Raw genomic sequence first — 13618 nt, 5'->3', positions numbered from 1 at the left:
TAGTTTATCATTATCAGGGATACTCAGATAATATTGCAGTGTCTGTGGCACCCAAAATAGGACCTGGGACTTAGCTGATGAATGAGTTTTGAATTACATTTTGCAGATTTCCAACTTAAATTTACTTAAAGAAAAAAGAAGCACTGTTTTTTCCTCTTCTTTTTGTTTCCCTTGTGTAAAGTTACTCTTGATGACCCCTTCCCATTTCTCTTTTAGTAATTATGCTTTCTCTGTATTCATATTTATTTGTGTGTCCCTCCCCTACCCCCTGTTAGGATCATGGATGAGACCCAAGAAAGTCTGTTACTGATTGGATTTTGTTTGTTTTCAAATACTCATGTTTTTAACTGGATAAATATTTCCTGTTTTTCCTTTTTTTTTTTTTTTTTCACTTAGCCCAACCTCAGCGCTTGCCTCAGCTTCAAACTGCAGCACAGGAAAGTGAGGAGGAAATAAGCAAGATAAAGAATGGCCACCCAAGTCTGAGCAATGGCAATGGAATCCACCACGGGGCCAAACATGTATCTGCAGAGAATCGAAGACTTTCAGCACCCGTTTCTCAAAAAATGCATAGAAAAATTCACTCCAGCTTGTCTGTAAACAGTGACATCAGTAAGAAGAGTAAAGTAAATGCTGTCTTTTCCCAAAAGACAGGCTCTTCACCTGAAGGTAAGTGTGATGCATATGCATGTTTTACTTAACCAGATGTAAAATCATATTCACTAAGAATTATTTGATCAAGCAAATGTATGAAGAATGTTGCTTTGCCTCCAAACAGGAATTTTGGTAAAATGCAACTTCCCCAAAGGAAGGCCCAGGCTATAACGGAAGCATTGGCAGCTGACATCCTGCTTTTAGATTGTCTTCTGGAGTGAACAGTCATAACTTTAAATATAGCTGCTATACTTCTTGTTAAACCACATTTAAAAATATGAATACCATGTTTTGGTGGAATATGATTGTATATATTTTTTCGGTCCCTGATTCAGTATGTAAATCTCTGATTCAGAGATACCTGCTTGTATTTTTGTCTTGCAGTTCAGTTTTTAAATAGGCAAAACTAAAGCAAAAATTTGGTAATTTTCATGCTCTTGACAGAGAAAGGGCTAGGTGAACTCTTGCTTGACCGACTAGCATCTTCCAGTTACCAGTGCTGTCAAGGGCAGTGCCCCTCAACCAACTCTGCCTTGTTCCTAGCTCATGGTGGTCTGGCCTCTAGATCCTCCCTTAGAGGCACTGGGCTGTGTTCTCGACCTTTCAAGAATTAGCAATTACCTCATTAATGAAATACGATGAAGCAGGAAAAGTTTTCCTTTATTATAACACCAGCCCATCTGTTGGCATTGGGTTTATAACCTACAAACTCCTTTTATAAAAATGACTTGTGAATTTATGTTAAAAAATCACTTTCCCTCAAATTCAAGGTCCCAAATTTCTCTCAGCATATATGCATATTTCTCTGCTCTTTCTCTTCTCCTTTTAGCAGTGTGTGTGTGTGTGTGTGTGTGTGTATTATATATATGATACAAATATTTTTCTTATTCACCTATTTAAATTATCATGAAATCTTAAATAAAGGAAATTCTGGGGATGCTTCTGTGAAGTTGGCCATGCTTATTCATCAAGATAAATTGAGTTGTAAATAGGAAATTGTATCGAGAGTTACTAGTCATGAGTGGGAGAAAGGATATTACATTTTGGCTACAGGTGTCTCAAACTCAACTGAGGTAAAGTGTTAGGTTGATCAAATGATATGATAATAAATGGTCTGCATAGTTCCAGGTCAGTGACACTACTTTCCAAACTAATTAGATTGAAAAGGACATGATTGACACTTTAAAATGAGTTTGACATGTAAGCTGTATGGTCATCTCTGAAGCATAGGTAGGCTGTTAACTAAACTGGCTCTCTAAGGAGTTGGGAAGGCAATGCAATTTTCTTTAGAGGATCTTTGCTTCTAGGTGATTGGGTGAAATAATTGAATGCAATTGAAATCTACTTGTTTTATACATTTGACTTTTCCTATTGTACTCCTAACCTCTAATTTTCCATTTGATATTTACTGATTTTAAAGAATGGTAATATTTGCATGGTAGTCCAACTTGAAATAGCTTATGGAGTTTTATATATTTTTGCTTATTTTTTAATACCATGTCTGAATTTATTTCTAATCGAAGAATGCAGCTTTGTAACTAACATATGAAGGACGAGGAAAACCAATAGTACGTAAATGAAATAAAATTCTGCTCTCCCTCCCTCTCTCCTCTTCCTGCTTTTTCCCTCTCATGTTCCTCTTCCCCTCTCACCCACACATCCTTATGGCTGCTGTGGATAAGGGTGGATAAAGGTGTGGATAAGGGAAGTCCCTTGTAATCCTTCTCTTATCACAAAATCTGTTCCATATTGAATTAGGGGAATGAGGAACAGCAAACACCAGTGGAATTGTCTAAGTATATTTTACAATGTCCTGCCCACTTATTTCACTGCTTTGCTATGCAATTTAACCTGATAGTACGTTCCTTTGTGATTACTTGAATTAAGATGAAAATTCCATTGTCCTATTCATATTTTCTCAAAGATAGACATTGCCCTGCTTTTTGCTGCTATTTAAGGTTGTACCTTCAAATTTTGTTTCTTCTGGCCTTCAGTTTTGAAGGTAAGTTTGTTCTCAGGGACTGCCTTTTTTTTTTTTTAAAGAAAATGCTTTGGATTAGAAACTGAAAAAGAAGTTGGTTTCAGTTCCAAGATTCTGTGGTGCTTGCTTTATAGCAGAGCTGCTTTGTTCTCAGAGCAAGTTTTTTGCTGTGTAGAATATGTGAATCATGATGAGCAGAATCTAATGTCTGTGGAATAAAACACTGGCAGAATTTTTTTTTATTTTAAAAAATGTATTTCAGTTTATAAACATATAATTGATTTACAGTGTTGTATTAGTTTCAGGTATACAGCAAAGAGATTAAACATACATATTCTTTTTACATTTTTATCTATTATAGGATATTACAAGATATTGAGTATAGTTCTGTGGACTGTATAGAGTAGGTCCTTTTACCTGTTTCTATATAGTGTGCATATGTTAATCCCAATTTCCTAATTTATCCTTCCCCCACCTCCTTTCCACTTTCATAAGTTTTTCAAAGTCTGTGAGTCTATATTCTGTAAAGTTAATTTCTGTCATTTTCTTAGCTTCCACATAGTAAACAATATCGTGATATTTGTCTTTCTCTTTCTGACTGACTTCACTTAGTATGAGAATCTCTAGGTCCATTTATGTTTCAGAATCTCTAGGTCCATTTATGTTTCAGAATCTCTAGGTCCATTTATGTTTCTGTGAATAGCATAATTTCATTCTTTTTATAGCATTATTTCATTATTTTTTTATTACTAATAGTCCTTTGTATATATGTACAACATCATCTTTATCCATTCATCTGTCAGTAGACACTGAGGTTGCTTCCAAGTCTTGGCTACTGTAAATAATTTTGTTAAACAGAGACAGCATTTGGATTTCTGGAGGCCTATATGTGAGAACAGTCAGTCTTGAAGAGGCCTGATTTGTGATACTATTAAAAATGGATAGAAATTATTTAAAAAAAAAAAAAGTTTTAAGTTTACATTGTTAATGCCTATTCTTACAGCAAAATGAGCAAACAAGTAGCAAAATGGTATTTGCTGAAAACCACAAAAATACCTAATCTTGCCTGGTCTGGCAGTGTGCTTTTTTTCTGGATAAACAGTGTTTGTGGTTATGATTTTCGTATTGCACATAAACAACAGTGATAACCCGAGAGGCATTTTTCTGGTTCAGATGATGAAATTAAATGTATAACTATTTCATAGTGTTTCATTAAGGGCTGCTTTGCTGACAGTTTGGAAAACACTGCTATGATGTGAGCCCATTGCTAATACAGAGGTACAGATTGACTCAGCCTCGCAATTGCATCAGTGAGGTGGTGACATCTTTTCATGTCTTTAATGTGGATTATTTAAGGCTTCAGGACAAATAGACATGGGTTCCATCAGATTTCTCTTTTTAAGCTATGTTGATTCAGTTGTGAAGATTTGTACCATAGATTATTCTATGTATTAATCTACATAACTTTTCTACCTGCTTCATGCGTATGAAGTCATTTAATCCTCCCAACAGCACTGTAATTCTATGAACTGTATGTAATTATTTAGTTATAAATGAGAGAACTGAGGCACACAGACATTAAGTGAACACACCATACTCAATTAGTGCATGATAGAAATGAGATTCAAACCTAGATCATTCTGGCTCCATGGTATATCCTCGCCACCACTGTTTTATTTTGCCTTAAAGTTCTCTGAGGTAAAGGTAACTTACTGGCCTTTCCAACATCACGTGGGATGTTGATATCATTCCAGCTGTGGGTCAGGCAAGGATCTTGTGATTAGTATACATTTGCCTTCTTTAAACTCTTCCAACTAAAATTTTGAAAACAATTTTCACACCTATGCTCTGTGTCCATTTTCCTTCCCTGCTAGACTGTAAATTCCTGAAGAAGCTTGACTGGGTCTGAGTCGAAATGTTTTTCTTAAATTTACAGTCATGCCGAGTACAATAGCTTCATTGTTTTCCCCGAGTTAATAAGTGATGCAATGTTTTATTCCAAACCACCACCACGAAACTAGCACTGGAAAGTAAAATATGTGCTCATATTCATTTAAAATATGTTCTTTTAAAAAGTTCCTTTTATGCCATAGAGGGGGAAAAAAAAAAAACCCATGTGGAAAAATACATTTTATTTGAATATTATTAAATTAGATTCCTACTTGTTTGTATCATTAAATATTCATACATATATTACTTCAATTTCTTGATGGCATCACCCAGGTAGAGATTTTTTAAGACGTTTAAGATTCTTGACCTTTGAAATAATTATAATTTAGAATCATATAATATTCAAATTGCTAAAAGCTTTCATTAGACTCAAAATGATTTTTTCCTTATCATAGAAATAGTAAATCCTAACACATGTGTGCCAACTATAGCTATTATGATTTTGTAAGAACTAAAGTGTCAACAAAGATAATTTGAGGAGATTTTATACTTTTTAGTGATATTTGCTATTTAACATTTCATAGTGGGCTTCTCTTGTGGCTCAAATGGTTAAAGAGAAAAAAATCTGCCTGCAGTGTAGGAGACCCAGGTTCAATCCCTGGATTGGGAAGATCCCCTGGAGAAGAACATGACAACCCACTCCAGTATCGTTGCCTGGAAAATACCACAGGCAAAGGAGCATGTCAGGCTACCGTCCATAGGGTTACAAGAGCTGGATGTGACTAACACTTTCATACTGAAACATAGATTAAGTACTTACAGAGAAATTGCATATCTAGTCCCGGCAGTTCATTGAATATAACTGTTGAACAAGAGAGTCAGAAGCATCATATGCATGGCAGTACTGAGGATCAGTCTTGTTTTAAATCAGAGAGGCCACACAGCCTCTGTGTGGTCAGAGCACAGACTCTAGAACCAGTCTGCTCAGTTCAAACATTGGCTTTACCAGTGGCCCATGATGTGCCCTTGAGTAGGTCACTTAACCTCTTTGTACCTCAGTGGCTTACTGTAAAATAGGGATATAATTAGTCACCTGTATCATAGCATGGTTGGAAGAGTATTTGAGTTGATATTGCATTCAGTTTTAGTTATAACAGAGCCTGGCCTGGATGAAGTACTTGGATGCTGTTATCATCATCATCATGAAGGAGCACACAGGGGAGGAAGGGTCAGCAGTGTCAGCTTTCTAGACAAGGTAATGCCCGGATGGAGACCTGAAGGTTAAGAGAAGGTAAGGGAGTTGAAAGAGGCATTCAAAAAGACTGAAGGGGGCTTGTGAAATAAGGTGTTTTGTTCAGAGAACCACTAAGTACTTTGCTGCTGAGGAGTCAAATTACGAGAGGTGACTGGAAGGGATCAGTCCATAGGCAGCATGGGAAGTCCTGTTGTTCTAATGTAGCCAGATACTTATGATTTCTCTGAAGGGTATCATTTTATGCCCACTGTACATTTTTTGAAACATTATATTTCTTTTTTCTCCATGATACAGAAATTCCATAGTTGCAATAATGTAAACCCAGAATACAGCTATATAGTAAGCATCTGTACGCTGATCACCTGTATGATCTTTTTGTATTTTAGTAATGAACTATTACCAATAGATAAAATGAGGAATTAGTTATAGACTTGGTGAACTGGGGATGCTAACAAGTTCTTCAGGAAAGCTTTGGACATATATGGATGGACGTCAGTCCAGTTGTCTCCCATTTTACTAGTACCCTCTGCTTGTCTTTAAACTAGCCTCTTGACTTCTTGCCTTTATGACTCTTCTCTGTCTTGTGTTTAGACTCTTCTTTCTCCCCTTTTCAGTGTATTTCCCCCTGCTTCGTATCATGAGTAGGAAGAGGACAGCCATGACTCTGGGAGGCAGTCTGGGTGGGGCACACAGGCTTCAAAGGAGATGTACACAATTGAGCAGGTCAGTTTGAAAAGCCCACTATGTGATTCAAATAGGTTCCACCCCCTCCTTCCTTGAGAATCACTGGTAAAAATATCTTTCCTTGACCTCACCACTTCCCCTTCTCTCCTTGCACTTGAAATTGTGCCTTCAACTGCAAGCACACACATTTAATGACATAGCTGACTGACTTTGCCACTTCTCTTCCTAATATTTCTTATAACTTACTTTGCCTTCATGACCTTTCCATTTTTTTTTTTTTTTTTTCAGAACTCAAGCATCATCTCCTGATGCCCCAGTTTTAGGCTGATTGCTCTTCTTTTGGGTCCCCACAGTGTCTTCCAAATACAAAATGAGGCTGGAGTTTAACTCTTTCTGCACTAAAATGTAATCTCACTGAAGGCAAAGATTTGGTTTTATCCATCTTTTAGCTTCGAGCACAGAGCCTAGTACCTGACTTATCATAACTATTTAGTAAATGATGAAGCAAGTAAGGGACATAAATTGGAGAACACAGGCACTCACTCTTTAACATTTCACAGACGTCATAGTTGATCTCTCAGAAATGCATCACTGCAATCTTCAAGGGAGATTATATGGGGAGATTGAGGGGAGTGCAAATATTTGAACTAAAAGAGGCCAAAAAAAAACAAAAAAAACTTCTAGAAGTACTAGTACTTTAGTGGAAGGATAGTAATGGGACTTCATGATCTGACTATAACATTATAATCTGAGCCTCCAAAAACAAATTTTCTGTGACTTTGGCAAGATATGTTGCTGTGTTCCTCAAAATACTTCATTTGCTTGGATGATGTTTTGTTTTGTTTTCTCAGGCACAGTGCCTTCCATTCCATGTCAGAATAATTGTGTGGGAGAAGGGTTTAGAATTCTGCTTTCTGATGCAATATTTGCCAGTCCATTGGAAAATAGTATTTTAATAATTTTCTTTTCTCAACCAGCAAGTGAATTGAAACAGTAATACAAAAAGAAGGGTGTGTGGAGAACAGGTATGATCAGAGTTGACTATGTCAAAGTATAAATCATTCTGTACATAAAAATCATTGCTTATTTACTTGAAATATTAAATCAACTGTTCTTAAAATTTTTTTTTAATTATCAAACTATAAGTGGTGTTACTTTAAGGCTGAAAATAAATATTTAAGTACACTTCCTTTTGAGTTTAGGAAAATAGGTTAACTTTGTAATCTATGATCTATAGTAAAAATATATAATTTGAGATTTGAAACAGAAACACCTCAAAATCTCAGACAACTTCTTTTATACTAGTTGACACCTGAAAGAAGAGCTAGACAGCTATCCACTGTGTATAGACTCCACCTTTGGTGTTGGTTTCTGCTCTAAGAATTTGAATTAGCTTAGCACTTACACAGGAGTTGGGTGAGGAGGAAATAAAACAATGGAGATACAGATAGATTGGCCAGGAAGCATTGGGGTGTGGGGTAGCTGAGTGAAGAGGCTATCTAGAAACCCAGTTGAGTGGAAAGAATAATAGGCTAAGTGGAAAGAAGAATTGAATAACCTAATAACCCTATTAATATATCAGGGTTTTAATTTTTTCTGTGATGATGGTAAGTTTAGATGATGTTTTCATTAGGTGAAACAGTAATAGGTAAGTGCAGCATCCAGGCTTTTTGTGGATTATAGTCCATTTTCAACCTCATTTTCTTTAGGGTTTCAGGATTGTATCGAGGATTCCTGGCCCAGAACTAGAGTAGTAGTCAGATTAATGCATTTAATCAGGACTGTCATTCATTGTCTAGTTCAGTCAGTTTGGAAAGGGAACTGAAATTTAGGAAATCATGAAGAATAGCTGAATATAGTTTGAGGCTGACCATGAGATGAATTTTAGACCTGTTCAATTTCAAATAATGACATACAGTCCAAGAACATTTGGAAATATATAACTGGAACTTCAGAGAAGGAGTTAAAATCAAGCACACTAATTTCTATTAGTTCTCTTAGAGGAGATATTTGAAACCATGCATCTGGAGAGATTTAAGAGCAAACGTCAGATGGCTGAGAACCTAGTGACTCAAGGATCACTGGAGGCCAGTCAGCTTGGTAGAATGGGAGTGTGGGTTTAGCTTGAGCACTGGGGAGACCATGGCATAGAAAGTTCAGACTTTTCTCTAAAAGTGATGTCAGAGTGTGACTATGGCACTGATAAGATAGCCTAGGGGAGAGGTCAGAAAGCAAAAAGAGGAAGATGATCTGGCCAAGAGGAGTCGATAAGAACGGTGAGAGAACAAACAGACTGGAGAGGGTGGTGTCCTGGATACCAGGCAATAAATGCTTTGAGTCAAGGGAGAAGCTTGCACCAGCTATTGTGACACCTCAGTTGGATGAGAATTGAAATGATTCTATTGATTTAACAATGTGGATGTCATTTGGTGGCTTAATTAAGAGCCATTTTTGTAGAGAAGTCAGAATGATACAGGTTGTGGAATGTGATAAAACACACTAATAACAATAGCTCTAGAAAAGCCAATGTCCAAAGAGGTTTTAAGATGGAAAAGGTTTGTGTTTATATTTGGACAGAAAGGATCCAGGAGAGAGGGAAAGTTTGAAGATTTAAGAAGGTAATAATGATAACCTTGACAAGCTAGCATATCATTTCTTTAGTGGTCAGATCTAGAGTTCAGATTATGTAAATACACATCCATTATCAAAGCATGAGAACTGAGCAACCAGAGAAGCATTTATTGAATTATTAATATAGGTGACTCCACTCTATGGGAGTATTGTTGATAATTGCTTTTTAATCATGTCTTCATACCAAGTTGGGCTTTCCTGGTGGCTCCGATGGTAAAGCGTCTGCCTGCAATGCAGAAGACCCGGGTTTGATCCCTGAGTTGGGAAGATCCCCTGGAGAAGGAAATGGCAACCCACTCCAGTATTCTTGCCTGGAAAATCCCATGGACAGAGGACCCTGGTAGGCTACCGTCCATGGGGTTGCAAAGAGTCTGACACTACTGAGCAGCTTCACTCTCTTTCACTTTCATACCAAGTTATTCCATAAAAGTTACTCAAAAAGCATCTAACTCAAGTCCCCACTCTCCTTCATTCCAGAAGTATTAATTGCATTTGAATGGAAGACACTGACCCAGCAGACATTTATGAATCTGAGTTCCAAATTCCTGATTTGTGTTTAGACCATAAGTTGATGGAAATTGATAGCTTCTTATAATTTAGATTGATAAGGCCCTTAATTGAATTTAATTGTAACTTTTACACATACTATAGGACAGGAAATAGAACATAAACAAGTGACTGAAAGTCACCCAGTCATATCTGACTGTTTGCAACCCCGTGGTCTATACAGTCCATGGAATTCTCAAGGCCAGAATGATGGAGTGGGTAGCTGTTTCCTTCTCCAGGGGATCTTCCCAACCCAGGGATCAAACCCAGGTCTCCTGCACTGCAGGTGGAGTCTTTCCCAACTGAGCTATCAGGGAAGACCAAACAAGTAAACACACAGCTAAAGAGAAGAAAACTGAGGGAAAGATGAAGTAAGGAAATTACTGCAGAATCCAGTAGCTTAACTTTAAAATGTATTTAAAGTAAATTTGTGTTTTAAGGTGGTCTGGTGGTGGTGATTTAGTTGCTATAAGTCATGTCAGACTCTTTGTGACCCCATGGACTGTAGCCCCCCCAGGCTTCTCTGTCCATGGGATTTCCCAGGCAAGAATACTGGAGTGGGTTGCCATTTCCTTCTCCAGGGGGTCCTCCCAAAGCAGGGATTGAACCTGGGTCTTCTGTATTGCAGGCAGATTCTTTACTGACTGACCCACCAGGGAGGACCTTAATGTGGTCTACTCTTCACTGAATTACTATCACAAGCATAAGCTCTAAAAGTTAAGATCAAAATTCCAACTTCTATAAATTAATTGTGATTGTCTCTTACACAGTGATCATTTTTGGTTTGTGGGCCTTTTGAGAATCTAACAACAGTTATGATTTGCATGCAGGTTTCTAAGGTGGTAACAAACACCTGTTAGGTCTCTTGTTATTCCTGAAGATAACAAAAGACCCCAGATACCTTCAGATGTCTTATTCTAAAATGAAATATTGCTAAGACCTAAACAGTAAAGCAGGGCGGCCTGGGGGCCTGCTGTGTGACGCTTGCAATAATTCAGATGAGAGATGACAGGGTTGGATCAGAGTGGTAATAGTAAGATAGTGTTGTATATGAATGTATTTTGAAGGCAGAGTAAGATTTATTGAAGGGTGATATTTCAGTGTGAGAGAAAGACGAGGGTTAAGGATGGCTCTGGGTTATTTGGTCTGAGCAGTTGAATGTATGGAGTTACCATTAATAGAGGTGGGAAGAACAGGGTTTGGTTTTGAACAATTTGAGATGCCCATTTTCCTTCCAAGTGCTACAGTGAAATAAGCAGTTGGGTAGAGGAGTTTGAAGATGAGAGGAAAGATCTGCACCCTGAGCTGTTTTGTGAGTCATCAGAGTACAGTGGAAGGGATCCCCTGGGATTGTGGTTCTCAATCCCAGCACCTGGGTATCTGAAGTAAGAACTTGTGGACAAAGGGAGTACAATGTCAAATATCTGTCTGGGCACAGACCCCCGAGAACCTAACTCAAGTGGAGTGGGGCCAAGGCATTAGCATCCTTTAGAATAGGAGCCCCCAACCTCCAGGATCTAATGCCTAATAATCTGAGGTGGAAATGATGTAATAATAACAGAAATAAAGGGCACAATAAATGTAACGTGCTGAAACCACCTCCCCACACACACACCAGTCCATGGAAAAACTTGTCTTCCATAAAACCAGTCTCTGGTGCCAAAAAGGTTAGTGACCACTGCTATAGAAGTTCTCCACAAGACTCTAACATGCATGCAGGGTTAAGAACTACTGCCCAGGAAGTTAAGTCGATTAGTGATCCAAGAACTGAGCTCTAGACCAGTTCAATAAGTCAGAAAATGAACAGACACTATGAAAAAAAAAATGGGATGAGTAGTCAATGATGGAGGAGGAAACAATAAAGACTGTGTTTCAAGTTGGAGGGAGTGGTCATGTGTCAAATAGCAACTGAAAAGGCCAGTGAGATGAATAAGAAGTGACCATTGACATTGTCCTGTGAAGATCATTGGTGACCTTCATACTTTTGGTGTGTGATGGGAACAAAAGTCTGACTGAAGTGGTAGAGAAAATTAAAGATGGCACAGCTAGGCTACTCTCTTCAAGGGGTTTTCCTAAAAGAGAATAGTAAAAAGGCTGTGAGCTAAAAGAGAATATTTTTAGAGATGGGATATATTGAGTTTTGTTGGTAATGAACTGGTAGAGAAGTAGCCAGTGGATGATGCAGGACAAGGATGCCCTTGAGTCACTGAAGCAGAAGAGATCTATTAGAAGGCACCCCATCTGTAGTTACCGATATCTGTATCTACATCTTATCCCTCTCTGATTTTAGATCATTACCAGAAAGTGACCAGCCATATTTTGAGATTATCTTTCACACTGCCTTCTTTGGTAGGTTCATACACTAAGCACTTTCTATTTATTTAACTGGTGATCTTTCAAATGACCAGTAGGATTTGACATGGTAGATTTACAGTTTTTCAAACCTTCCATCTAAAACTGTCTCATCATTTGTAATGATGTAAAATATGCTAGAAGTTTCCATTCATTTTAGAAGGACTTCAAAAAAAAATTATCTCATAGTTATAATAATAGCACTAGACACTGCATAATACTACAATTCTCAAAGGAAGAAATTTTGGGGAAGAGATAGAGAATGTGCAGGATGTTTGGAATCTTCTGACGAAAACTGGTTGATGACTCATGAGTCTCGTAGTTTGGGAAGTATATACACAAGAAAAATATATTAATTTGTCTTCAAATATTTGAGGTGACCACCTACAGTAAAGCTTTTATCTTAGATGCTCAGGATAAATCAAAACATTGTCCTTATATTTTGTGCTTCACATTAGCCTAAAATTTACCACCTTAACAAAGTATTTTTCACCTTTTAAAAAATTAGTTCCATTTTTTGAGGATAGAATAAAATGATTTACCACATCTGATGAACTGAAGAAAATACTGGTGGATAATTTGTACCTCAGTTCATGCCATGTAGTCCGCCTACTGACAATCTAGAAGAGAAAATTCAAAAATTTTAAGACTAAATAGATAGTTTTAAAGACAAAGGAATGTGAACAATTTTGATAATAGTATGTTTTATAGTATTATCTACAGATACTGTATCTTATTGTTCTCTTTGGTACTGTGGTTTTTTTTTTTTTTTTTTTTCTTTTTTCCTAGTGCTTTGTTACTAGGTTTTTTTCTTCAGTTGCCTCCTTTGGGTGTGTGCCCCACCATACTCCCTCTGCACTTAGAAGATCTAGTGTTTTATTAGCTAAATAGACACTCAAGTGTTTATGAATTGAGAATTGTAATATTGGAGGGAAATTAACTTTGAACAAAGAATTTTTGAAAGAGGAGTCTTAAGGAACAGGAGCATGTCTAGAAGTATGTCTGTTTTGTGCACTCATCAGAGAAGCTTCATCTTTAAAGATCTGGTCTGCAAGTCCAGAATTTTGATTGTCTCATTTTGGTTATTTCTCCAAAGCATACTTTCTATACCTCTGTCTACCTGTCTATTGATCTTTCAACACCCTGCTCTCATTTCTTTTTCTTTCTTTCCCTCCTGACTCATTTTATTCCCTTTGCATGATTTCATTCAACAATTTATTGCAGTTTAGAGGAACTCAAATGGCAATAATTCATGACATTTTCAATAATAATGCTTAATACTCTTTTCAGATAGTTTTATTCTTAGTTTGTATGTTTGCAAGATAGGACTCCAAATTCTCTTAAGACCCAAGGCTAACAATGATTTTTTTCTAGGTTGAATTAAATTCTTTCAGTTGATTATTTTCAGAGTATATAGTTACATTGCTATTTGATTTTTTTTTAATTGCATTCTTAAATGACGCTGCCTGAATCTTCAAACTAATTGAGGTAACACTGAAATACTAGTTTCTCTTAGAAGTTTTCTCAGTAATTTTTAATACTTACATATACTGTTATCACAGTTTTGAGGACCTTTTATATTTAATTTATATAAACCTCAACTAGTATAGTATGAAATAGGATAG

The 13618-nt window shown here is 37.0% G+C and overlaps 1 protein-coding gene across 2 annotated transcripts in view; it reads left to right on the top strand.

Moving 5' to 3' along the window:
• MDFIC (MyoD family inhibitor domain containing) overlaps positions 1–13618 on the top strand; it is a 97448-nt gene that overhangs the window by 58966 nt on the left and 24864 nt on the right. For both annotated transcript variants that reach the window (XM_061165322.1, XM_061165321.1), the window contains exon 4: positions 397–669. In XM_061165322.1, coding sequence (XP_061021305.1) covers positions 397–669 — 273 coding nt within the window. The remainder of the gene's footprint in view (positions 1–396; positions 670–13618) is intronic.

Source organism: Dama dama, chromosome 18 (assembly GCF_033118175.1).
Source record: "Dama dama isolate Ldn47 chromosome 18, ASM3311817v1, whole genome shotgun sequence".
In the NCBI taxonomy this organism is placed as follows: domain Eukaryota; kingdom Metazoa; phylum Chordata; class Mammalia; order Artiodactyla; family Cervidae; genus Dama; species Dama dama.
This window is presented reverse-complemented; position numbering and strand designations above follow the sequence as displayed.